The sequence below is a fragment of the Neopelma chrysocephalum genome, unplaced genomic scaffold, assembly GCF_003984885.1.
Source record: "Neopelma chrysocephalum unplaced genomic scaffold, ASM398488v2 Primary Assembly neopelma1_63, whole genome shotgun sequence".
Classification (NCBI taxonomy): Eukaryota; Metazoa; Chordata; class Aves; order Passeriformes; family Pipridae; genus Neopelma; species Neopelma chrysocephalum.
The window spans coordinates 1,491,212-1,516,669 of record NW_020897720.1 but is presented as its reverse complement, the minus strand read 5'-3'; the positions used below and the strand labels follow the sequence as shown (position 1 = coordinate 1,516,669).

Genomic DNA, 25,458 nt, shown 5'->3' with positions numbered 1-25,458 from the left:
TGAGTATTTCGGAGGTTGTATCCAAAAGGAATTCATGCCCTGGCTTAGTCTATTGCATCAACTCTGCATTCTTTCCTGAGGGAAGCTTTCCAAGCTGCTGTTAAAGACTGCATTAATCTGGAGACTTTCATCTGGTCTAGCACTTGCTGTGTCCCCGTTATAATATCTACAGAGTTATTATTTTTGCCATGACATGGGGACACTTTTTGTAGGACCTGGAAGAATTTGAGGTCACGTTAAATGTCAAGCCACGAAAACAGAGACCGTTCCACGTCAGCCTTTCCCTATATGAATTTTAAATATAAATTGGAAAGGGTTGGGGAGCGTGGGAGAATGTGTAGCTTTATTTCTTACGTCTCAGAGTCTCCAAGATCCCTCACAAACACGCTTTTATAGGGTGGGAGAACTCTGAGACAGTACAATAAATCAGCAGAGCGATAACCATAGAAACAGGCAACCCTGCTGCTCTCCCTTTAGTGTGTACGTGGCAGAGGCACCAGGCATGAGCAGTGCAGGTGTTGGAACAGCTGGATGGCACCAAAAGGCAAAAGAGGCTCATTCTCCTCCTCCGTTGGCGTGGTCATCCCTGGGACTCAAGAGGGAGAGGCTTGGTTGCCAAGTCTAGGCTTAGAATGGCAATTGGCATGTTAAAGCCACTGCTTAAAGTTTTAAGAGCTTTAAATATTAACTTGGTTCAACTCGCATCACACCCTTACAGTTATTGCTGTAGAAATTTTAATGTGTTTCCAGCAGCAAGTTGGCTCAAGAGTTTGCCATGTTTCTCTCAGCAGCTCACGGACCACCAGTCTGTGTCTGGAAACAAGAGTCACCTGCTCTAATGAACCACCCTGGGCACACGACTCACACAGTTGTTACCAAAAAAGAATGTCTACAGATATGAGGGAAAAGTCTGTTCCTCCTGCTATTTATCTAAACAATCAGTGCTCGTGGCTCACATCAGCAATCGGTCAGACTACTGAGCTCTGTGCTCCTGCTGAGCCAGAGGCTGGACTAGATGACCTCCAGGGGTCACTCCAAACCAGAATTATTTTATGATTCTGTGATAAACTCAGTACTCATCAGAGACAGAAACGGTAGCTACAGGGAAGTATTTCTGATACTGAGTCTTTTACAGCAAAATAATAGATCCTGCCTAACTTGACAGTCACAATTTTTTGTTGAAGTTTTAAATCCTGACATTTATAGAGCTCCTGTAAGCACTCCAGCCAGTCATCCCTTGATATCAGCTCAGGGAAAGGAGAAACCCTGGTTCCTTCTGCACTGAGAGTGGGTGCATAAATCAAAGCACCTGTGATTGTTGTGACAGTTTGCCAGAGGTGAACTCAACTCTGAATGCAAACTTTGCTATTTTAAATGAAGTCAGACAACTAACAATAGCTGGGAAAGTTAGATTTTCTGAAACAAAACACCATCTATTGTTCCTCTAGATCGCACAATGTAAGTAAAGCTCATGCTACCATGACAAAAAAGCCACTCTTCTGTCTAAAATCCACAAAATTTTTCCTACTAGAAACTATATTCTTCATATTTTCCTGTGTCTTGAAAACTAGACCTGCTCACACAGGTCCTCTGATGCTCCTCCACTGAAGAGGAACATCAGAATAAGTGGCTTCTCAAGATGTGTTTTCTCATGCTGATATTCAGGTAAAAAGGCCTCTTGTAACCAGAAAAGCTAAAGTCACAGTTGAATATGCACAAAGTGAGTGACAAACCACTGAAGAAACACAAGCTTAGTGTGCTGAATGAGTGCAGAAACAGCTGTGTTATGTCTACAAGTGTTCATATTCTGTACATCCCAAAGCCTCCAAAGGCATCTGCACAGTGCTCAGAAGAAACAGAACACAGGTGTGTTGCAAGACTTTGTACAAAAGGGTTTCTTTTTAGATCTCCTTTACCTGATTCTTCTACTAAATAAATGTTAGAGAAAACAGTTAGGACAGCCTAGCTTCATCAGCACCAAAAATAAATCCCTATTTTCTCTCTTTAATGGCTTTTACAAATTATTTTAACATTCAATACAAACTGTCAAAGCATGCACAGTTAACTGCCCACAGTATTTATTTTTTTTTTAATTTTCTGATGCTTGTACTCAACCACTGTGACTGTGTGCCACATTTTGTCATATTTATTGTCCACACAAGTGGTGGAACAGAAGATTTATTCTAAGTGAAACATTTTAATTTCATCCCTGAACTCTAACAGTACTTTTCCTATGCATGTCTTTCTTCAGGGCAATACTGCAGGAGTGGGTAAAGCATTTAAAAACACTTTTTTCCTTTGCTCAAAACTTCCCCAGGGACGTTCACACTGTGGACCAAAGCAGCCTGTGATGCCCCTGACAAAAAGCTGCAGGGTCTGCAGGTCCCTTTGGTGTTGCACAGAGCTAAACAAATGGTAGCCAAACACATAATAACAGCCAGATGTAACCCAGGGAGAGTGGTTTTCACCACAAATATTAATGAAGTTGTCACTTACAAGTTCTTCACATCGATGATTCCTCGAAAGGCTTTTCTAGGGATTCCTTTTATCTGGTTTTCACTCAGGTCCCTGAATAAGGGAAGAGGAAAAAAATACACTGTATTAACAAAGAGAACACATTTCTCAAATCTACATGAGATAATGGAACATCCACGTGCTTGGAAAAGTAGATGTTTCTGGATTTGATACACCACATGATGTTTTCAATTTTCTTTCACTCCTCTAGAGGTCTGTGGAATGAGCTGAAATGACTCCACAACAAAACCCACCAGAATTTGTGATACCAGTGACAGAACCTCCAGAAAACATCCCTCACATGTGGTCATGACACTGGTACAATGCAGGATTTGCTGTCAGAGTACCTGCAGCCAAACCTTGTGCCTTGGAATTGCAACCCTGTAGTGTAAATGAAATTTTCTCAGCATGCTCCTGTTGGTTTACTGACTGCAAAAATACTTGGCTACCCCTGCTCAGATTAGAGCCCCTTATTTGAAATTAATATTCAGGAAAAACGTGACAATCATTCTCTTGTAAGCTTTGTAAATTCACAGTGAAAAGAACTTAATCTACCACATTAAGAAACCCAATGCATTGTGCATCAATGGCAACAACTGAATTTTTAACCTTGCTTAAAAACAAACAACAACAAAAACCAAATAACCAACAGCAAGTCAAAAAGCCTTTCTAGTACTAAAACATTACAAATGTTTCCATTTAAATTATTACATCTTCATTGTGAGTTCAGGTTAGAGTTTCCTGTCACCCAACCTGCATTCAGGTGCTTTTTCCCTTTTTGCACCATAAGTATTTCCAAATCTGCAGCCCTCCAGCAGTGCAGGTGGAGGCAGGAAGGAGGGCATCAGGAATGGGAGGGAGATGGACACAAACCCAGAAAGCTGGGATGTTTTCATGCTAAGGAAAAGCAGCACTCACCCTGATTTCCTTGCTGGTGCCCTGTCAGCAGGGAGGAGAGGGAGCAACTTCAGCCTGGTTTAGGTTACAAAGTCGGGGGTAAGAGAGTTGTGTAAGAAGGGGACAGGAAGGCAGATGAGTGGGAAAGAAAAATATAAGAAATGAGCAAATGGAAGGCACAGGGATGGCTGGACAAAAGGACAAAGAAAGGTGATATTGCAGCCCAGGGAATTACACAGTGCATGGTTTGGGGTGACTGTGTCCCTGCGTTACACAAGCCCAGCATTTTGCCCCCTTTTCAGAGAGAAACTCTGGATTTCTAATGACTATTAAGAGGGAATGGCAGGAATCTGTACTCACCCCCAGACACTCTTTTCTGTAAGTACATTTAGTGTTGCAGCAAGCTCCCTTTCTAGCCTCCCCCAAATTGGTTTTATCAAATGAGAGGCCAGAAATCAGAGCCTGTCACAAAAGCCCACATTGACACTGCGGGTCAAGATGTGTCACGCAGGCCTTTCTTCTGCTTTCCATCAGGCAGATAAGAAAAAAAGGGGACTATGTCCTTGTCATGGGACTAATTCAATTTATACCAGTCATGCAGTCTACACCAAATTCTCAAAGTAGCCACAATTGTCCATTCAGAGTATCACAAACAAAAATGTGCTGCTGGATACAAGTCCCTTTTTCAAGTCAGATTAAAATTCTTCGTGACCTTCACAATTTGTTTAACACTGATCCACACTCTGACCTCCCCTTCACCTCCCCTTTATTTTGCCAGCAACAAAATATTAGTTCTTTTAAAGACAGACCTTCAACCCAGACAAATGATCCAGCAACCCAGAGAAAGTAAAGGGTACTTCAGACCCAAAAGAAGGAAGTCTGATGCTGAAGACCGATTTCATGACAGGGAGTCACTTTGGTGTGACAGTGAGGCACAGCAGAGCCACAGCCAATGGGAAAAGCGTGACAAAATGGCTTAGGGAGGCAAAAATTAGCCAGATCTGAAAGGAAGACGCACGCAAAGCAGAACAAAAAGGGCTTGAAAAAGTAGAACTGTGTGGTCAAAGAAAACCACACTAAATCCACCAACGTCTCAAGTTACATTTGTCTGGTATTTTATTGTGCATTATTTCAAATTATGTTTAAAAATAAGTTAGGTTTAAAAGTTATTTTTTCTAGCATTACTGCGTTCTAAAAGGGCTAATTTATGTTTTTGCTCTCTGCTTTTTCTTTATGCTCAACTCTCAACCTGCAGTCAGCAAAACCAGGGGACTGCAGGAAGTTCATCCATTTCCTATGAAAACCATTCTTGTAAACTGTATTATTTTCATTTTCTATTAGGCACTCTCCTCTAGGTACCAGTACTGCATAAATCTCTCCAGTGGGCTGAAGAACTGCCAGCCTTGCATGGCCCTAATGACACAGCATGGAGGAAAATTCACCAGTGCATATTTAGTTTTCTTTAGCTGCCTTCTCACAATTATAATCATCCCATTTTGAAGAGGCCAGGAAAAGTGTTTCTCTCTGCTTCCTGATACTGTGCCAAACCTTTGTTAAGCATCTTTCATAAGCAAGCAAACCCCAACCAGGCTCAGCCGGGGCACTTCCCAAAATTTGCTCCGAGAAAGCAGAAGGCTTTTAACAAGCAACTTGTCTACTGAGTTTACCTTAAATTTCCAGCTTTTCACTCCCTACAGGCAAAATGAGAAGCTCACACTGACAGTATGTAAAATAAATATTAGTTATTCATAGTAACTGCAGAAAACCAGGTAAACAAAGGTGAGGCTAAAACAAAACCCTTAAAAAAAAAGGAAAAATATTGCAGTATTCAAGAAAAAAATGAACAAATCTGAAGAAAAATAAATTATGATTGCTAATACATTTCCTATTTCTTAGGCAGAAGTTTCAAACTACCTAACTCTGTAATGGAAGGCAAGTGCAATGCATGGGTATGTGACGTATCCTAAGGAGGACATCTGAAGAATTCCAGCTTTAGAGAAGAAAAGACTTCCAAAAATCCCCCCCTAACATGCAGTGTTAGCTGACCAAAAGCACTTGACCTAAGGACAAACTAAAATGTGCCAGTCCATCAGCATCACCCTCCTTCACAAAGGTTCCTCTGTGGAGAAAGCCGTGAGCCCAACACAAAGGAAACACCTTCATGATAAAATAGACACATTGAGAGAAGCAAATGTTTTGAGATTAAATTATTCTTCCTGTTATTTTGATAAATACGGGCAAATTTCATCCAGTTTAATCCACAGGCAGAGCACACTGCACAGAGATCCAGCAACCAGCCACTGCCTCAGCACAGTGCAGTGACCCCCTGGCTCCCTCATCCAGGTTTCTGATGGAAACACTCTTGGAAAGGCCTCGGCAGCAATCCCAGAGGATCCAGCGAGGGGAACAGCACAGCAGGCAACAATACTGGACACGTTCAACCAAGAGCTCCCCCAGCCAGCACCGTGTGGTGAACCCCCAAAGGAAGCAACATTCTCCTTTCTGAGATGGAGAAGTGGAGCCACAGGGATATTAAAGAACTCGGACTTCAAGTTTGCACAGTCAGAGCTGTGGGAGCTAACAAAATCCAGCAGCTGTGGCTCACACACCCTCCCAGCACGGCAGACCACACGTTAGTCTAACCCAGCCTCGAACAGGAGCTGGCACAAGTCAGTACATTTTTTTTTAGTTTTTATTTTAATTTTGCTAAAATGCTTTGGACATAGATTAACTCCCTCTGCAAGTCTAATATTGTTTTCCTGATCTTCAAATGTGCATTGAAAGAGCCTTACTGATAAAAGGATTGGAAAAAGGGGAAAAAAAAGCACTCAAAAGTGCTGACGTTTCCTAAGTGCCTCTGCAGTCTTTACCGTAGTGCTGGTTTTAGCTTCCTGCTTTAACACTGCCTATTGCATCCCAAGTGAAAATGCAACTCTCTAACAGAGCAATAAAATACATTAAGACCCTTTTTTTATTATTTCGCCAGTGACAGAACATAGATCAGTTAATTGGAACACAGACCCTATGAACATTCATAAAATTAGTGTCTTCATCTGAACTACAGATTTAAAACATTAAAACAGCTACTTTAATACAACCTGCAAAGTTCCAGTGGTGCTGGAAATACCATAGATTATATGAAAATCAAAAAATCAGCAGTGATAACATTATGCTGAGTCTTATGCTTAGTCTTGCATATGCTTGTCTCCCCTTTCAAATACAAACAAAAAAACCCCACTCTTTGAGCACTGACAAATTATTTTCCTGATCTTTTTTGACACAGAGATTCTAAAATTTTAAAAGACTGGTTTTGCACAACTGCCTGAAAACCAGCTTAAGAAGTATTTACTGTGGTTGAACACTGCTCTTTAATTATTTCTCCCGCCCAAATGGGCTAACAGAGATCACACTGCAGTGTTATCCCATAAAGAACTAGGCTTGCCTTTAATGTCTAAAGAGTTTAGTACAAAGACTTAAAGAATAGTCCCCAAGAGCAAATGCTTCACAACCCAGTATGTATCTTTCCCAGTATGTTACTGCACGTTGATTCCATAATAAAACTGCAAACTCACAGAGTTAACCATTAACACATGGAACCAATGGTTTAGCTAAAATGAAGGACAAATCCAGAATAACTAAGCTGATTCCTTCAAAGTACCTTTTAGTTTGTCCACCATTCAATTGCTTCTTGCAATAACAAAGAAGAGCTCACACACAACTCTCTGTAGCAGCTGATACAAAACCAGAAGGCAAACACTGCTTGATTTGATGGTATTTGGGGCTTGAGGGTGCAAGATTATTTCCCACCAACTCTTCCTGACAAAATAACAGGGAAAATTAATGAGGTTTGCTTGCTTTGCAAAATAAAACCAATGAAAGGTATGAATGCTGACTTTAAGAAAGTGTCAGCTGCCACCAACGCTAAGAAATGAGCCCTGTGCCCACTAACTTCATTCCAGCCACAGAATGTGCAGCTGAGAGAAATGAGAATTAATTCATCCATGTTGATAGCTTGTTTACATTCTTTCACCAAATAGGATTTCTGGGTTTAAAACATTTCAGTCTCATCCAGTGATTAAAATAAAATAAAATAAAATAAAATAAAATAAAATAAAATAAAATGTTTCAGAGGTTTTGTGCACTTAAGTTCAGTGACTGTTCTTCAACCCAACTTTTCTTTACAACTGGACTAAAACCAGACTGAACTACTCCCCTAAAGGTCACATACTTAACACAATCTGGTCACTGCAATTTGTCTCATTAGAATTAGTTTTAATTTGTACAACATGTTACACATAAACTCTATCCTACAATGTTTTACTGAATTAAGTAACACAATTAAGGAGCTAAAGAGTAACAGATGGGGAAAATTAGAGAGTATAATCCAAAGATAATAGGTATCTCTAAGTAACACATAATAAAAGATAAGCAAGTCAATGAAGTGAGGAATGATACAGCTCAGCTTTTTCATAGAGCAAGAGCTGGAGGGAAAGTAACTCCTACAGTCAGAGGAGAGACAGGGCAAAGGAATCAATGCTGGAGGAAGAGTCTGCAAGAGAAAAAAGGGTAACATGAAGGGGTAGAAAGACCAAGGAAATCCACAGGGGGGAAAAAAAGAAGTTTACTCAATTATATCTATAACAATTCCAGCACAGAATATTAATATTCATGATGTGTTTTTCTTTTAACCAAATGCTTGGCACTCCCAAGGAAGCTTTTTGTCTTGCAGAGTTTCTATTACAATCCACAACAACTTGCAGTGCCTCAGACCTTGCTTAACCTCAAGCACGGCACAGGCAGCACCGCTGCACCAGCAGCAGAAGGGCTGCAGCACAGATCCCCTTCCAAGGGCTGGGATTTCTTCTTGCCCATCAATCCAGTGCTGGGAGCAACACGACAGTTCATCTGGTCACATCTCCCAGGCAGCTCCAGCCCCTGTCCTCAGGGAGCAGAAGGATGCAGATCTGTCTCTGCAGCAGGGAGGGTGTGCTCACCGAGGCTGCTGTGCCTTAAAGGCATGGTAAGACTGAGCCAAGAGAGTAAGGACCATGCTTGAGGAGTGTAAGAAATGGATGTGGAGGTAAAGCACCAGCACACACAAGCTCAAGGATGCAGATGTTGAAATCAGGTGAAAACAGGCTCTGTAAATATTTCTACCACTTTTTTTTTTTTGGTACCACATTAAGCTACCATTTCATTTACAGCAAAGAACAAAGGAAGGATTTTTCCTGCTCTGCCAAAATTGCATGTCAGCTTTTGAATTTTTTTTTTTTTTTTACCTAAAACTAATATTGAACATTTTCAACAACTAAATATTATTCTTACGTAGGAGTTATTGTCCTAGTATTTCCAAAACTCGTCAGTATTAAATTTTTCCTGTCCTCCAAATGGATTAACAAATAACTGAGTTAGCTGTTAAGGACAATTTAGAAACTTTGAGCCTTGTAAATATGCAAGGTAAGTTCAAGATATTTATCAACTTCCAGGTGGGAAATGCATTGCCCAAATCAGCTCACTCCAACAGTAATTAGAACAAGCTGTGGCAAGTCTGACACTCATCAGCACCTCTGTCCTCAGGAGGGCTTTATGCCCTCAGTGAAGCAATGGCTTTGCTCTTTCTGTAGGTTCAGTGTAAAAAATGGTATTTACTGTAAAGCAGCACTTCCAGCTCTCTGTCGGAAGGAAAAATGGATAAGTGTTGTTGCCCATGGGCTACAAGGCAAGAGCTTAAGAACAACAGGATTGTAGAGCATTACTCTGTGGAAACTTGGCATCGCTGCTAATTCTTTTAAAAGGAAAAAAATTTCTTCCTACTCCTACTGCACTAAGAGTAAAGATGGTGACAGGCTCTGAGTTCTGCAAAACAAGAGCAGGTCCTGGGGATGTTGTGTGCCCTGAACAAAGCAAGGTGGTTGTGTTTTTGCTAAATACGATACAGCTGGCTATCAACCCGTGCTCTGGGAGGCTTTTGGGAAAACTCTAGTTTTGTTTTGTTTGTTTTGAGGAGGGAATTTAGCTCAAAAATTCCAATTAAGCCAGTCCTCGCTGCTTTCACACAGTCACGCACTACTGCACAAGCACTACTGCTGAGCTTCCAGAAGATAAACACCACGATTCCTTTGTTGATCCAGTTTCACTGTGAGGTGAGAGATGTTAACTCTACACTTCTGTACCTCAACATTTACCCAGAGCTTCACGTGGCCTAATTAACCCCAGTCACACAGACATGCTTTTGTCGGGAAGAGCAGGACACTGAGCAGAGCCTGAGCTTTGAGGCTGGGGAGGAGTGTTCACAAAGCAATCAAGGAGGAAAAAGATCTGAGCAACAGATAATTATTTTAGCATCGTCTTCCACCTTCTCCAAGGACAAATTGAAACCCATCTGTTAATAAAGACCCTTTAAGGGACCTGACCTGCATGGATTTTTACAGATTCATGACTTCTGTCCTGACACAACTGCGGGGATGACACAGCACACGCTGAAGTCTTTCAAATGTTTAAAAGAACAGAGGATACACATTTGTGGATGCTTCATTAGAGGTTTTTAAAATTCCTGGTTGCTTCAAAAAAAACAACCAAACAACCAAACACTCTCTGTTTCACTGTGTTAGACACAGTGTTACAACATTTGTCTATCAATGCACCCAACGAAAACAGAAAAAAATTACATCTATCATAATATCTCTAGGATGATTAGTAAATATTTTTATATGATTTTAAGTGAACTGTAAAACTAATCTGTGCCAATGCCCAAATCAAAGGCATGTTTATGACTTTTACAGTTCTTCCTCCCTCCTCCTGCCATTTCCAAAATGCCAAGCAAATAGTGATCAGACAGCATTTAGGAGACTCTGATTTTATAACCACCCATCTTGAGCCTGATCGTGAGTTTTCATTTTAGAAAGCAGCATCTGTTTTGTCTTCTGAAACACAGGCAATGAAAGTGAAATTTGTCCTCCAAGTCTTCATACTCAACTTTGAATATGTCAGGGAGAAGGAACTGGAGAGTAACAGCCAGTGGGTTCAGGAGAAACCCTTGAAGAGAAGCAGCCTACTAGAAATAAGATAAAGCCTCTGACTAACAAATGATTAAAAGACTGTTTATTAATAAAAAATAATACTTTCTGAAGTAGAAACGGAGCTATATGGAGGCTCTGCTATTTTAACCTAATTTAAAAAAAAAAAACAAAACTGGTTTTATACTGTTGACCTGTTTTCTGGTTTATACCTTTGTCTGTTGATCTGTACTGGAAAGAAATGCTGTGCATTTGCAAATTCTAAACAACACTAGGCAATAGTACCCTCCTCTCATCTCCACAAAGTAAAAATGAGCCCCTGGTTACGCCCTGCTTGACCACTAAGCTAAAAGATATTTGCAGTTTATTGTACATAATTTATTATATATTTTTTACATATGATGAGCTCTTATTTTAGAAGATAAATGTGTGAAATCATGAAGTATAAAACATGAGCTAATAACCTGCACCATCACTGGATAACTGATCAACATCTGGAGCAAGGCTCTCTTTTGAATGATCTTTCCTGACCTAACTCTGCCTTTGTTAATGATGAATATTTTTATAGTAAAGAATTTTTTGCACTTTACTGACATATTAAAAAAAATCTCCCTGACCATTACATTTTTGTGTAACTAACCATCACAGTGTAGAATTAAAATGATAGTCATAACAGTGTTTATTTAATTCAGGCTATGATCCTACCCTTAACTAGGAAAATAAGAAAGTTTTCATAGGAGTAAGTAGCAATTGCACATGTAAAAATCTAGGCTTTATTTTTAACAACGTTAAAGAGGCTATTTATTGAATTTGTTTGTATGATCACCATAGACATTTCTGTGGCTATATAAAAAGTAATAAACATTTTAGAGAATCCATGGATACTAAAACCAACTACAGTGACATTCAATTTATTCCAATGAGGTAAAAATGAGCTGCAAGTTATTTGAATCCACTGCAGTGAGAAGAACAGTTCACAGCTCAGGCCTGGTTATCAAGGGGGGGTTATTCTGTTCAGTGGTAAAAAGTGCCCCAATATAAAAGGGGCACACCAGTGCTTTAGCTGTAATACAAGTTTTAAAAATAAATTATTATATTGCAGTGGTATTCAGCAGACTGTACTCCATGAGCAAGTACTGAAGCCCCAGAAAAAGGACAAAAGAGTTCTATGCACCCTGTCCCTTCTTTCTTTCCTAATATTTTAAGCTTCTTTCTTTCTTCCACAGCTTCACCTTTATATATCTTTCCTGCTATGGATCATTTAGTCCCCGAAAGTCCCTGTGAAATGCTGCAGCAGAAGATACATTTCAGATGGGTTTGTAGCCTTAATTCATTTTTCTATGAGGATATGACATCCAGATTTATTAGACCAAGATGCAATACCACAAAGTGGTTAACTCTATTGGGGATGCAACTCTATCGCAAGATGCAACTGTTTAAGTAACACCAGCTTCTCCATTTTACAGTAGGATCCATAAAGCCACAAGCTATCCAAGGATTTCAGAGCAGGTCACCCTGACCATTCCAGCTGCATGAGACTCCCACAAACCTCATTCCCCTACTTTATCCACACTTATAAGAAAGACTCACTGAAACATAACCTGATAATTTCTTTTTTTCAATGACTATCCATTCAAGAATCCCACTCCACGCACAGAAAGTTTATCATTCCATAGTGCTGTGATTTAGAAAAGGGGCATTTAAATAGAATATAAGTATTTTAAATACAGAAAATAAAATTAAAGTGCACTAGTAGAACAAAGGTACTAACATACACAGATCTAAGCCAAAATTAGCTTTCAGCTAACGAATTTATCTTCCAAAAAAGAAGCTATACTTGTAATCATGCCACTCATCCTACTGAGGGTTTTCTTATGTTAAAGTTTTGGTAGGTCATCCACCAAGGACCTAAACCTTTATTGAAAACTCAGCTAAAATGAAGACAACTCCCAAGAATTAAGACTGTCCCTAGGACTTCATTGCCACCCACAAACCAGCCTGGCCTGAACAAGTCACAAGTCCCTGAAGCCAATAAAACACTATATAATGAAAACCTCCAGATCCTACTTGGAAAACAAATTCACCTTTTATCCCCAAACACCCAAAACACTCATAGGGAGACCTGGGTGAATGATTTACGGTAACTCTCAGATTCTTGTGGCACATTTTGAGCTTTATTCCCAAAATGCCAAGGAAACAAGGGCACTGCTCTGATTCATCAGCAAATGCGCTGCTCCAGCGATCCACAGCAGGATTGATTTGCATAAAGCCACTTCCAGAAATGAGCTCGGCTTTCCTCCGACTCCCTGTCAAGCATGATGCTGAATTTCAGATTGACAGTGTCAGCTCAGAAAATTAAATCAAATTAAATGTAAAAAAGCTGACCAGGGAGAGGGAGGAGTGCCTCCTGCACAACAGACCCCAAGGGAAGCGGCAAAAAGTCTCCACATTGCTGTTTCATTGTTGAAGCACTCTCAAATCAAAGGACATCAAATTCCAGAGTGATTTGATTTCATCACTGCTTGGAATGATGATGACTTTCTCTAAAGTCCACTACAGTTATCTGAGTCTCCTGGAGAAACTCTGTCCGACAATAACACTTGACTTATTATCCCAAAAGTTTTTTCAATTTATGACACCTCTTTAGAAAGCTTTTGAAAAAACAATTAGCTAAGGGGGTGTCATGTGTCATATGACACTAACACTTCTATCTTATCAAAAAAGGAAATTTAACTTCATTATAAGACTTGGAAAGTTTACATTCTGATATTAGTTATTCACATCATTACTTCCAGATGTCAAACAGAAAACCAACAATTAAGAGACTAAAACTAAGAGTCAGTCAAAAAACGTACAAGAATTTCTGCATCACAGTTCCATACACAAAGGTTTTTGTTAGGTCCCAGAAAGGAATTCATGATGGAATCTGGTTTTATCCCAGCTCATATGCAATTGCTTTCCCTTTCTTTGAACAGTTAATTTCTGGAAAGACAACTCTATGTCTAACACAGAAAGTGGTTTTCTAACTCAAGCTATCCCAGCCTTTTAAATTATGATATAGATTATATACAACTATAACACATATGGTTCCAATGCTGTTCCTAGTTTGCACTCTTTGTTCAGTCTTTCTAAAACACATAACACAAGAATACAAAAGAAGAAAGGCAAAACAAATACTAAATGGTAGGGTTGGGATGCATTACCAACTCTTTACTAAACACAACAATACAGCAGAAGTACAGTTTTACATATATTAAACGTTTTCAACTTTGAGATGTAACATACATGCTTTGATTAGTAATATTAAACAAGAGGCAAAGTTTATTTCTTCATATATGAAGCATATTTGGAAGTATTAAACACACCTTCTTTAGGAGGTTCTACATTAATGCAAAAATAGGAATTAAACCAAGTATTTTCAGTAAATGCTGACATAATCTACTGGAAGACAAAATTCACTGTAAGACAAAGGAGATTATTCCTTCAGCTTTTCCCCTGTGCCTGGTAATTAGAAACATTTTAACCAGGTCAAAATCTCACATCCCAGGAAAATGTCACTGTCCTGTTCCTGCAGTAGTCCAGAAGCACCACTACTGATTATTTTAATAAATTCTGTACATTATTCCATATGCTGCCTCCCCGTGGGTTCACATGCTGATTTTGTCACTTTGTGTGGTGGGTGGTGTCTGTCACACAGAGGTCAGCAAAGACTCTCACAGAAATCTTCCCCTGAGCCACTGACCCCAGGCTGTGGTCATGGGACATTCCCCAATCACTGTGTGCTCAGCAAGGACCCAGCACATCTGAGATTTTAAAGAGAAGGGAATGCCCAAGTGAGTGTGCTCTTATTCTCTCATTTTTAACCCACTGCCTTTAAATCAACCCCAGGGTGTGTGAGAGAGGGGGGCAGGAAGGAGCCCAGTGTCAGCCAGCAATGTTTGCAAGCAGGAATTCAGGAATTGAGGGCTCTGGCACACAAGGACTTGCCTCTGCACCAGAGGTGTCAGTGTTTTCAGCAATGTCACAGTGCCCCTGACTAAAGAGATGGAAGCATATTTACACAGAACAAGTTCTAAACTGACTGAACAAACTATTAATATTGAATTAAGATTTTCTTTGCCTTGCAAGCATCTCCTTTGGTTATCAAAGCCAGGCATTGTTTTAAAGATGCAGTATTATTTAAAAACACACTTTATTTTTCACTCTATTGTGCTGAAGCCTTAAAATGCAGATAAAAGGTAGGATGAAGTGGTATCAGTGGATTGCAACGGTACCTGAGGGAACTTGCTTCCTTCAAAGGCCATCTGCCCATTATAGAAATAGCACAATGCCATAGGGACAGCAGGGTTTGCTTATCAGAGCAAAATAGTGACATGAATCTGTGACTGAGGCTTGGGACTACATTTCTAACAGGGGTAGGTTTCCACAGTGGTCAAAAGTCACTCACTCATGTAGAAATCTCTCAGCCAGCTCTGTCTGAGGGGACAGAGCTCCCGGGGGTGGCTGCAGCTGGGAAGGGCTGAAGGACAGCTGTGCTTTGGGCTGAGACAGGGAACACACGAGAGCTGGACACACTCATGGGTGGCACACTGATTTTAAAGGTAATGTTTAAAATGCCTCTGTGGGTGACCTATGATTCTTTACTGACACTGAGAATCCCTAACTGGGCAAGTGTCTCACACCCCTTTCTCTGCCAGTGAGGGAACAATTCAGGCAACTGGGAAAACACCCACTTGAGTGTGTCCAGTCCTAATCCAGAAGAAAGGGTTTCTGATGTGTCTGTAAGAATGAAGTCACAGAAGCCAAACAGGCTTTTGCTGGTTTTTCTCTAACTGGATAAGCAAATCCTGCCCAGGGTGCTCAGGAGCTTCCTGCCCTGGGAGTTTCTGTGCACCCAGACTCCTACACCACAAGCATCTTTTGCTACCATAACATCAAATTTCAGAGCACACAGTTAATGTCCAAATGGCAGAGTATATTGATTCTCTGCCCATCCCCTAGTATCTTAAGTTTACCCAGAAGACTATTTTATTTAATTAACTTGGTGCTTTATTAATATAAATATTCCACTATTGATCATAAGAGAAGCTGACGCATGTTTGAGTCAGGCATACATCACATCCACTTAATGGAGCTCCACTTAGGAGAGTAGTTGGCTCTAAATCAAGGTAAATGGCAGCAAGTGCTCCTTTGGGATGACAGGGCTTAGCTGAATCTATAACATTTTTACGGAGCTGGTTTTTTTAAAAGCAGAGAACGTATGGAAATTAGATATGAAAATGGTCTCTCCTTGCACGTATCAATTAAGCATGTCAATACCTTAATTAAATTGCTCAACTTAATGAGATTTATACCAATGAATATGTTTTATAGTTATAATAGCTTTTTTGGCTACCATTCAAGATGTCAAATAAATTGTGAAAAGAGGATTAAAAAAGTAGTAATTGACATTCTGAACTGAAGCCAGTATTTTTTCCCCTCATTTTTTCCCTTCATTCATGTGATTTTGGAGAACATATAAATAAAGTAATGAACCTTGTAATAGCTTTGCTTTTAAAAATGTCTTTCTTTCCCAGTTCTAATCCTTCTTATCAAGTTCTCTAAGTGGCACACCATTTGAATTAAGAAGCACTTCAACCTAAATGATTATAGGGCTTTTTCCCCTTTGAGGCTCACTATGATGCCTTTCCTCCAAGTAAAAAGGAAGCAAAACTTTTCTCTCCAGACATGCAATTACTATAAAGACTTCTCAATCAGATTGCAATAGCATAATGCCTTGAAGAGCAAGGATCTTACCCCACAAGCACAGGGACTTCTACTCCCATCCTGGAGTGGTTCCAATTTTGAATCCACCATTTCTTGGGTTAAAGAGCAGCACTGGATGCTGCATTTCCTGGCATAATTCCTGGCTCCTTGACAGGTTCCTTCTGCAACCTTGACAAAGCCATCAGCTGCCTCAGTTCTCTTGCATAGGAGAGCTGGACTTCAGTGATCCTTGTGGGTCCCTTCCAAATCAGGATATTTTATGACAAGGAACCTGTGCCTTTACAGGTGAGAAATACCTGCCTCACATTTGTACAATAAGTGTCTTCTCCACTGAGAAGTGTTACAGAAGTGCCTTCCCTGCCACTGCTACAGACCCCCCTCAGCAGGACTGCAGGTGACCAGACAACACAAAGGACCTTTTCCCCTGCCAAAAACAGGCGAAGGAAAAAGTTCTGTTCACATGGGATTTTCTATCGCTGCCTGGTAACAAATACAGGAAAAGCAAATCTATTCCAAGGGAACTTAAAGTACAAAAACTCTAAGTATAATAAGAGCATTTATTATTCCTTCATCTTTCCTTTCAGCTGAACAGCTTATTGAATTTTATTACAAAAATAATACCCGGCTCAAGCCTTTGCATGACTTAAACTTCAGGTTCTTATATTTTACATTCAAGCTTTACATCAAGGAGATTTTGCCTGTAAATACTTTAACAAAGTATTTATTTTAGTCATTGTATGAACTGTACCAAGTTTTGTAAAAACTCTTACTAAACTGTAATTAAAAGCCAAATATGACTTGGCAGTGGTCATTCAGAACTAAGAAATGTAGCAGCTACATGCTTTTTCAGGTCAACTAATGTCTTACTTCTGGTCAGCTTCTCCAGATTTTCTCCACTCCAAAGTTACCAACAGTATTTTAAATTATACACTTGAACCACAGTAAGAGACAAGCATTGTGCTTTGACTTTATTTCTCATCCTTATTAAATGTTTCTCCACAATGCCAATCTAATTTTTCTCCTTTATCAAAACATTAAATCGATTTCTTTAGCTGAATTCCATGGCAGCATCTTCTGTGACAGTGAAGGATAAACTCCATGATATAAAGCAGTTTGTTAGGTTAAAAAAAAAAATCTTAAGAAGAGTGGTTGAAATGTCAGGAAAGAAGAGAAGGAATAATTTGTATCAGCCTCATGCTACTTCACTCCACTATTCTTACAAATATTTAAGATCTGAACTGTTTTCAGTTGGTTAATTTAAGCGCAATTTGCTGTATTTAAAGCAGTGTTTTTCATGTATTGAAGCACCCTTATTTAAATAAAATAGAAAATAATTTCTCACTTGATGAGGGTTCCCACTCTTTTCTTCATATAGGTCAACTTCAGCCAATTGCTTTCTGTTGAAATGGCATTATTCTGCTTAGAGCACTCAGTTATAGCCTGGGATGTACATCCTGAACATCCCAGCAAACCATTCCAGTGGAGCTTCTCCTCCCTTTACTGTGGTAATCAATAGGTAAGGCTAAAAAAATACTGAATGCTGGTTTATTACACATTCCTAAATTTATACCTAATAAACTACATTGCAGGAAAAAACAACCCACTGCAACCAGCTGATGGCCTAAAGAAGATGTTATAAAATAAAAAAGTCAAAGGTTTGCCACTTGATTTATCTGCTGTGGCCTCTCCACAAGCAGAGTCTCTTCATTCCAGCATGAGTGTGAATGTGTCTGATCTGCACCCCTTTTACACCTGAGCATAAATCAGAGACCAGTGAGTCGGGATATGGAATAATAATGTCTTACCCTGCTGCTTATTGGAGTGGTGGCTCTGCTTCCTCTGCAATTGAAGAGCAGCTTTGGGATATTGCTCTTGCCCAGTTAAATGCAGAGTTTGACAGATGAGCAAAGTGTCATCAGATTTGTCAAGAGCAGCCACAGTTTCTGTGCTGTGCTGTTGCTGCAGGTTTTGCCTGGGCAATGAAGAAAATGGCACCACTCTCACATAATATTTTTATATAATGCAATTCATCCTTAATAAAGAAGCCCATTCTTTTCTTTAATGGTTACCTTTAAGCTCCAACATACTATTTTAAATACTGCTTCCAAACCTCAGGCCATAATGACCATGTTCTTTTCTCAGCGTTCATATTACTTCCCCCCCCCCCCTTTTTCTGCACTGATGGCATTAAATTGGTTTGTTATCTCATGGTACATTCTCAAAATATGTCCCCTTCTTCATTTATGCCTAAATTTCATTCTCACAGTCATTCCTGAAACTGCAGGTACAAGGGTAATATTTTCAACTTAAATAAAAACTATTAAATGTTGACTTTTGACGTCATTTAAGCCTAAACTTCAGTTCTTATAAAAATGGCTGACAGATGCGACATCTCAACACCTTGCTATTACAGACAGCAGTATCTACATGATTATCAGAACTTACTTTAAGTCTTAGCTTTCCTAGGGAATGTCAGAACCCAAGAAACAAAATATAAAAAATTGCCAGGTTATATGTTACTTTTTAACAGGCATTTATTTCCCAAGTTTTTCATCCACTAAAAATGAAAAGCAGCTCTAAAAATGAAAGTTTCAGCTCTAGCAATACTGCAAAGAGTGGTTGAAGTAATTACTGAAGGATTCCACATTTATGAATAACAGTGGGATTTCACTGGTTATGAGAGAATAAATTTAATTTTTCTTCATGATACTTGCTCTAAACCAACCACAAGAGTTTGTTATAAAATGTGCTGTGTTCTTCTTGGAAAAGGATGCACAGAGAGGCACATGTATTCAAAGAAAATAAAAGCATCTAATCAAAAGACCTTATGCAGAACCAGACCATCAGTCATCCTTAACAGGGAAGTCAGATTAGGCTATTTAAATGTTTGACTGATTACAGGTAATCATTTGAGACAAAAAGATTGTTTTTTCCTCAGTGTTAACGAGACTGAAGATTTGGGCAGCTGACTCCAAATCACAGAAACTACAGAATCAAAGCTGGAATGCCCTAATGAGCAGATTCTTCTCAATACTGAAGAAGTTTTTCAGGATTTTTTTCTTTTTAATAAAAAATAAGTTACCAGGTTTTCTTTTGACAATTCAGAATGAAACTCAACTACTTAGATGCTCTCATGTTTTATGCCAGTATCTCAAAGGCAGTATTCTCTTAACATGACAAATGGCAGGAAACCCAGTTTTGCTGTAACACCACAACCCACCGTCCTGCAGAAGCACCAGGAAATGTTTTCTGGGGAAGTTCTTCCAGTCCTTCGATGCCTCACATCACCCTAACTTGAAACTGCAAGCGTCAGCAATATACTTTAAAAAAAAAAGACAAAGTTTATCCACCTCTATTAAAACATATCTTCAAAAAGAAAATGATGCTCTGTTTGCAAGTGCCTCCCCGGGTCTCCCTGGCCTCCCAGAGCACCACCACTCCCAGCACTCCCCAGCTGCTGCAGTGCACTGGAATTCAGGCCTCAGAATGGAACACTTCACTTTTATAAACACAGAACACAGTTAATTGACTTTAAAACCGGGCTTACAACACTTTCCAAAAGAAATAACTGCTCTTCAAATAAAGCAGAACTACTGCTTTAATTAGTTGTTACTCTAAGTTTTACAAGATGAAGAGGTATATTTCGCTTAAATGCCAAATTATTATTAAAAACATGCGTGTCAAGGGTGAATAATTAGAGAATATGTATCCTGTGAATGTATTTATATTTAAAATAATGATGTTTCTTCAAATCTATGTTATTAGACAGAAAACAAAGCCACAGTAATAAACAGGTTTTTAACACGTAAAAACTTTCACTTAAGTTCTAAAATAGAAAACATTACAAATATTGAATAAAACTAAGAAAATGTTTTTAACGTGAAACTGAATACTAAGTACTTTATTTTGAATCAAATCAGCTAAGATTAAGTGAGCCAAGGATGCACACAGTCAATGTCTGTAGGATGAGGGATTGATTTCATGTTTACTGATGTAAAAAGGAAGCAGATTACCCAGTGAACTCCACCTTCCTGGGGGGTCTGCTCACAGAACATGCCAGAGTTTCTCCATGGATAACACGGTTACAACTCTTGTCTACCTGTGCCAAAGTCAAACCCACCCCGCCTTACATCCCAACACCAGCACAGCACATCCCACCTGGGACAGCATTTATTTTCCACTTCAAATGGAAACTTTTAGCATTTGCTCCAGAGTCAGAAGTGCAATCCCAGTCCTGCCCAGCTTGCATTCCAGCAGTTTATATCAGGGAGCCTTAATATGCGACACGTCATTTTTTTCAACGTGCAATAAAGAAGTTAGAAAACACTAAGCAGAGACATCTCGTGGTTACCAGAGTCCTGTTTTCAGAAACTCCTGGTTATGAGCCAAAAAGGGTTCCTTAGATGCCTTCAGCAGGCCTAAATTAAAAAAGGTTCAGCTCCTTCCATGAAAGATGCTAAAAAAGAGCAACTAATTAAAGCAAGGTCGTTGTAGCAGCTTGACCTGCCACGTTCCAGTTCAGCGGGGAAGAAGAGGTCAGACTTTGCACTTCTGTCTGTCTCCTCACACTTTTCACAGGGCTTCTAAAGAACCAAGGCTAAAGCAGGGGAACATGTTCGAAGGGCAAGGTCAGAGCACTCCAAACCCCCATGTGCTCCCGTTTAAAGGTGGTTTTTTAAGCTCCTGAGCTTTGCTGCCTCATGGACAGCCCCGACTCAGGTACCTCACTCAGCTCCACCACTGCCAACAGCCACTTGGAGCAGGAATCCCATCATTCCAGGAATGCTACAAAGCCTCCAAAAAAATGAGGAAATGATCCCTGTGCTGCAGGAAAAGGTCTTTTTGATGGTAGCTGCAGGAGAACAGACCACAGGTGAAGTTTGCTGCCTGGGTGGTGGCAGCTTTTCTTTTCTCTCCCTCTTTTGTTTTGAAAGGGAAAACACAAGTCTGTAGGGGGTTCACAATTGCTTTTTCAGCTTGGCACGATGACAAAGGTTGGTAAGCCTCATTTCCAAAGGCAAACTTTCTTCTCTCAAGGAAATGAATGATTTTCAGGTGACTTTACATTTAAAAGTAAGATTTATCCAATATGACCTTTAAAGCCTCCATCCTTTTGCCAACATTGCCACGGCTCAATGAAATCTCAGTGGTCAACTTTTATTGTTTTTATTTGCAGCCTATCCTATTAAGAAAACAATGTACTTTCTGAAGCCTGAATGCCTACTATCTTTGTGGTTTTAATTTGCTGACACTGTCAATTTTTTGGGTCTTCTAGTGATTTATCAAAAAAATTATTGTTTCATTCTAAACAACTTGCAGAGCAAGGATGGAAAGGAGGGCAAGAATAATCCATGGTTTTGGGTGACTTTATTACAAATAAGTAGTATTTTAGGCTAAACAAATTTTTGCTGAGGTATTTTCTCTGGGCAAATATTATCCAAGTGCAGACAGAAGAGACAAGCAATTAATAAAAGTCACTCAAACATGAAACTGGTAACTTCATTTGTTCTCCATAATGCAAGGGCAGCTTACATTTCATACTTAAGTTAGGTCCTTATATCCTTTCAAGGAAGATTATACTGAGGTGTTCTCTAATCAATACTCTCTGAAGTACATGCAGCTATATAAATACACATTTTTAGTAAACTGAAATTAAATAAGTGAAATTTCATGTTCTGGGATGTATGGAAAATATTTTGAGAAACCAACAAGAACAAAAACAGCACACCATGTCCTACACACATACAAAGCTTCTGACATGAATAATAAATTAATGGAAATAGAGAAGAAAATTAAGAGAACTGAAAACTATCTCAGATTGAATCTAACTATGATAATAAGCAGTGCAATATTTTATTTCCAATGACCATTATCATAGATTGATTGTCTGCAGCCTAGAATAGGTTGAAGTTTTTTTTCTTTTGTACTTTCATCAGATATGAACCAGCCCAATCACTGCCAATATTTTTAACTTAAGACATTGGGACTTAGAAACTAAACAATGCCATGATGCTGAGGAAGTCACAGAATGAAGAAGCTGACTTCATTTACTTCTAAAGTGCTCTGGGCTCTAACCAGACTCATGTCCCACCATAGAGGAACAAGAACAACAACTGTGAGAGGCACAGGGACGACTCTCAGTCCCATCCCACACGCTCAGACAGTATCTCTGTACTTCTCTCTGATCACCTTTCCCTGCTTCAATCTCTTGAATATTTCTTTATCTTTGAGTTTTGCCAGGATCTCCTTGTTCCTCCTTGCCACCTTTGCTTGAATTCCTGCTCATTGGGGTGGACTAGTTGAGCTCAGAGATGGAGTCCCTGCCCATGGGAGGGGAGTAGGAACTGGATGATCTTTAAAGTCCCCTCCAGTCCAAACCATTACGTGATTCTGTGATAATCTTTTAATCTACACATTGCGCTTCTGGTACAACGAATGTCACCCAGAGCTGGTTTGAAACTTTCTGATTAACTGGAGTTTAAAACATTTTCACATAAGGGCGCTCTAGAAACACTATTTTGTACTTAGTTTCTTGGTAATATATCTTTATGACAGCACTCAACTAAACTCCATGTGTGATCAGGCAAACAGAGTTTGGGTAAAGAAGTAGAAATTTTGGCTTATGTTTTACCAATGAGAGGAGGGAGAAAAGGGAGAGGAGGGAAGAAGGGAAGTGGAAAGAAGCAGAACTCCAGTCCGCTGTAAGCTGAAAATATTTCCAAAGCAGTCGTGCTGTCGCTGGTCCCACTGCTCGTTTTTATCTGGCTGGAAGCAGGAATGCAGTGCCAGTGCCATGGTTATCCCAGCCCAGCATGGAGCAGGATGTGTTCTCATCTGTGTATGTGCATCATTTGCTGTGCTGGGCACAGAGCACTCCTGACTGCCCTTCATTACTGCTGATGGAATCCCAAGGTCAACGACCGGCCGTAAATGTCCATTCTAAAGAAAATGGATTGAAGACACCCTGCCCAGTGTCTTTTCCATGGGTTTCTGGTGAGATCAGGAGTGTCAAATACCCAGTTGACCTTTCAAGATAGAAAACATTATCAGCTGCATGGATTTAGATCTTCATCTGTTTCAGTTAAGCAGACCCACTGAGATTATATATTTCCTGTGGGCTGTTTCACAGTCTGTGACATGTTTTATCAATATTCATTTTCTCTCCCCCGTGCTCACAGTCTTTCTCCCACGTGGTGGTCTCTTATCATGCATATGTATGAGGTCTCTGGTGGGAGTACTGGTATTATAACAGTGCTGTAACACTGCTTGGCCTTTTTTTATTAAAAAAATATATCTTTTGTATATTTAGTTAGCATGGCTCTCCCTTCTCACACAGAACAGCTTTAAGTCATTAAGAATAACCCCAAAACCCTCACTGGGCAGGATAAATAATGTTAGAATTCATAGATAAAACAACAAAAAAAAGACAGCAATCTGACAGAGAAAGCAAAAAGAACCCCAACCAAATCAACCAAAAAACCCCACATACAAACAGAAACATGTGGAACTTTCTATGCTTTGACAATAGGATAAAGATATTTCTGGTAGAGCTCTTCTGGCCAAACAGCAACTGGCAAACAGAGGCTGTGAAATGCCTTGCAAGAGCTGACAACAAAGAAAAGGAAAGCTGGAAATGAACACTGAATTAAATATAATAATGAATTTATCCTGAATGCTGACCTGGTCACTTCATGTTATAGTTCCTATTCATTGCATTCAGGAGTCTGACTAGTTCAGGTGAGACTCAGAACATCAGCAATTGCATAGGGATGTGTAACTTTCCCTAAAACATATGTTATAACACACTATTTACAGCTTTCCAAGCAAAGCTGAAGCACTTGATTTATACTGCAGCTCTGCAAAGTTCTTTCTAGTTTTGGTTGGGTTTTTTCCCCCCAATGTAAGAGACACTTCTTTTGACAGAAAATGTAAAAATACTGACCTAAAAAATGTTTTTAAAGCTGTGAAAACATTCCACTGGATGGACACAAGTTAACAAGAGAACACAAAGAAGTTTTAATTTGGCTAAGTAATTTTTATAGATCAAGAATTACAGTAATACAGTATATGTACCTGTCTGTTTAGATCATAAGGGTTAATTTTATAGGGGTTGGTTCAATCACATTGTTTTAAAGGAGCTACACTAACCAGATGCCAAGCTGATACAATAAACAGCCATGTCAAATCTAATGAATTTAAAAAAAAGAGAACCACATCAAGAAATTTTCACGACAGGGAAGAAAAATGAAGATATATTAAAATAAGTACAAAAATCCAGTATTTAAGTTGTAGAGAGATTCTAGACATGAGAAGACTGATGTACTGCTGCCTTTATCACACCCAAGCATTTTACTCCAGTGAGTAAAAAATCATTCATTTTAACATGGAAGCACCAGGACTTTAAATAAATCCATGCAACAGTAAATATTCCAGAAAAATCATTCATTTTCTGTTGAGGGATCAGAATAATTGACAAGATTAATTAAAATTTTATCATACCATTTCTTAGAACAAGATTTTGCATTTAACTGCATTGCTGTGTCATTAATGTTTGTATGAAACAACCCAACAGAGGTTTCTCCAACACAGGCTGAAAAATAAAAAAAAGCTGAAAAGGGATGCCTGGACTCATTACAGATGCTAATGCAGTTTAATGACCAATTAGATTTTTTTTTTTTCCAACAAGGTAAAAGTGATGTAGGAGTCCAACTGTGTTGCTCACAGGAGCCAAACAAACCACAAAGCACTGGGAGTGTTGTGATGGTTCAGAAAAACTCACTCCTCTTTCAGCTTGAGCTACCTGAAATTATTTGTATTTTCATATGGATCTGTTAGAAGGTGGTAAGTATGCAGAAAAAGCCCTATATATACATGTTTATACATAAATATACAAATACACATGTTTTATATATATATACACATATACATGTTTTTTGTATATATACACATATACATGTTTTATATATATATATAAAAAGAGATATACTGTATATATTGCCAGGAGCAACAGACATTTCTTCAAACATTGCCTGCACAGCCATGCTTCTCATCATGGAAGGAGAGGTGGCTCTGCTGAATATCACACTCTGTTCTCTTTGGGATGGTCCAGTTTGGGCTTTCTGGAATCAGGAGCCCCATGGCTGGTGCAGCAAAACTAAAAGGGACCATCGTTATCACCACAGTAACCACTGCTTAGGATGAAACACTGAGCAGCAGGATAAATGATCCCATTAACACAGGACTTGCTCCTGCTTCACAAGATGCA

The 25,458-nt window shown here is 39.3% G+C and overlaps 1 protein-coding gene across 2 annotated transcripts in view; it reads right to left on the bottom strand.

Moving 5' to 3' along the window:
• The window catches only part of SLIT3 (slit guidance ligand 3), a 479,718-nt gene that overhangs the window by 234,176 nt on the left and 220,084 nt on the right, over positions 1–25,458 (bottom strand). For both annotated transcript variants that reach the window (XM_027682483.1, XM_027682484.1), the window contains one exon: positions 2,497–2,568. In XM_027682483.1, the coding sequence (XP_027538284.1) occupies positions 2,497–2,568 (72 nt within the window). The remainder of the gene's footprint in view (positions 1–2,496; positions 2,569–25,458) is intronic.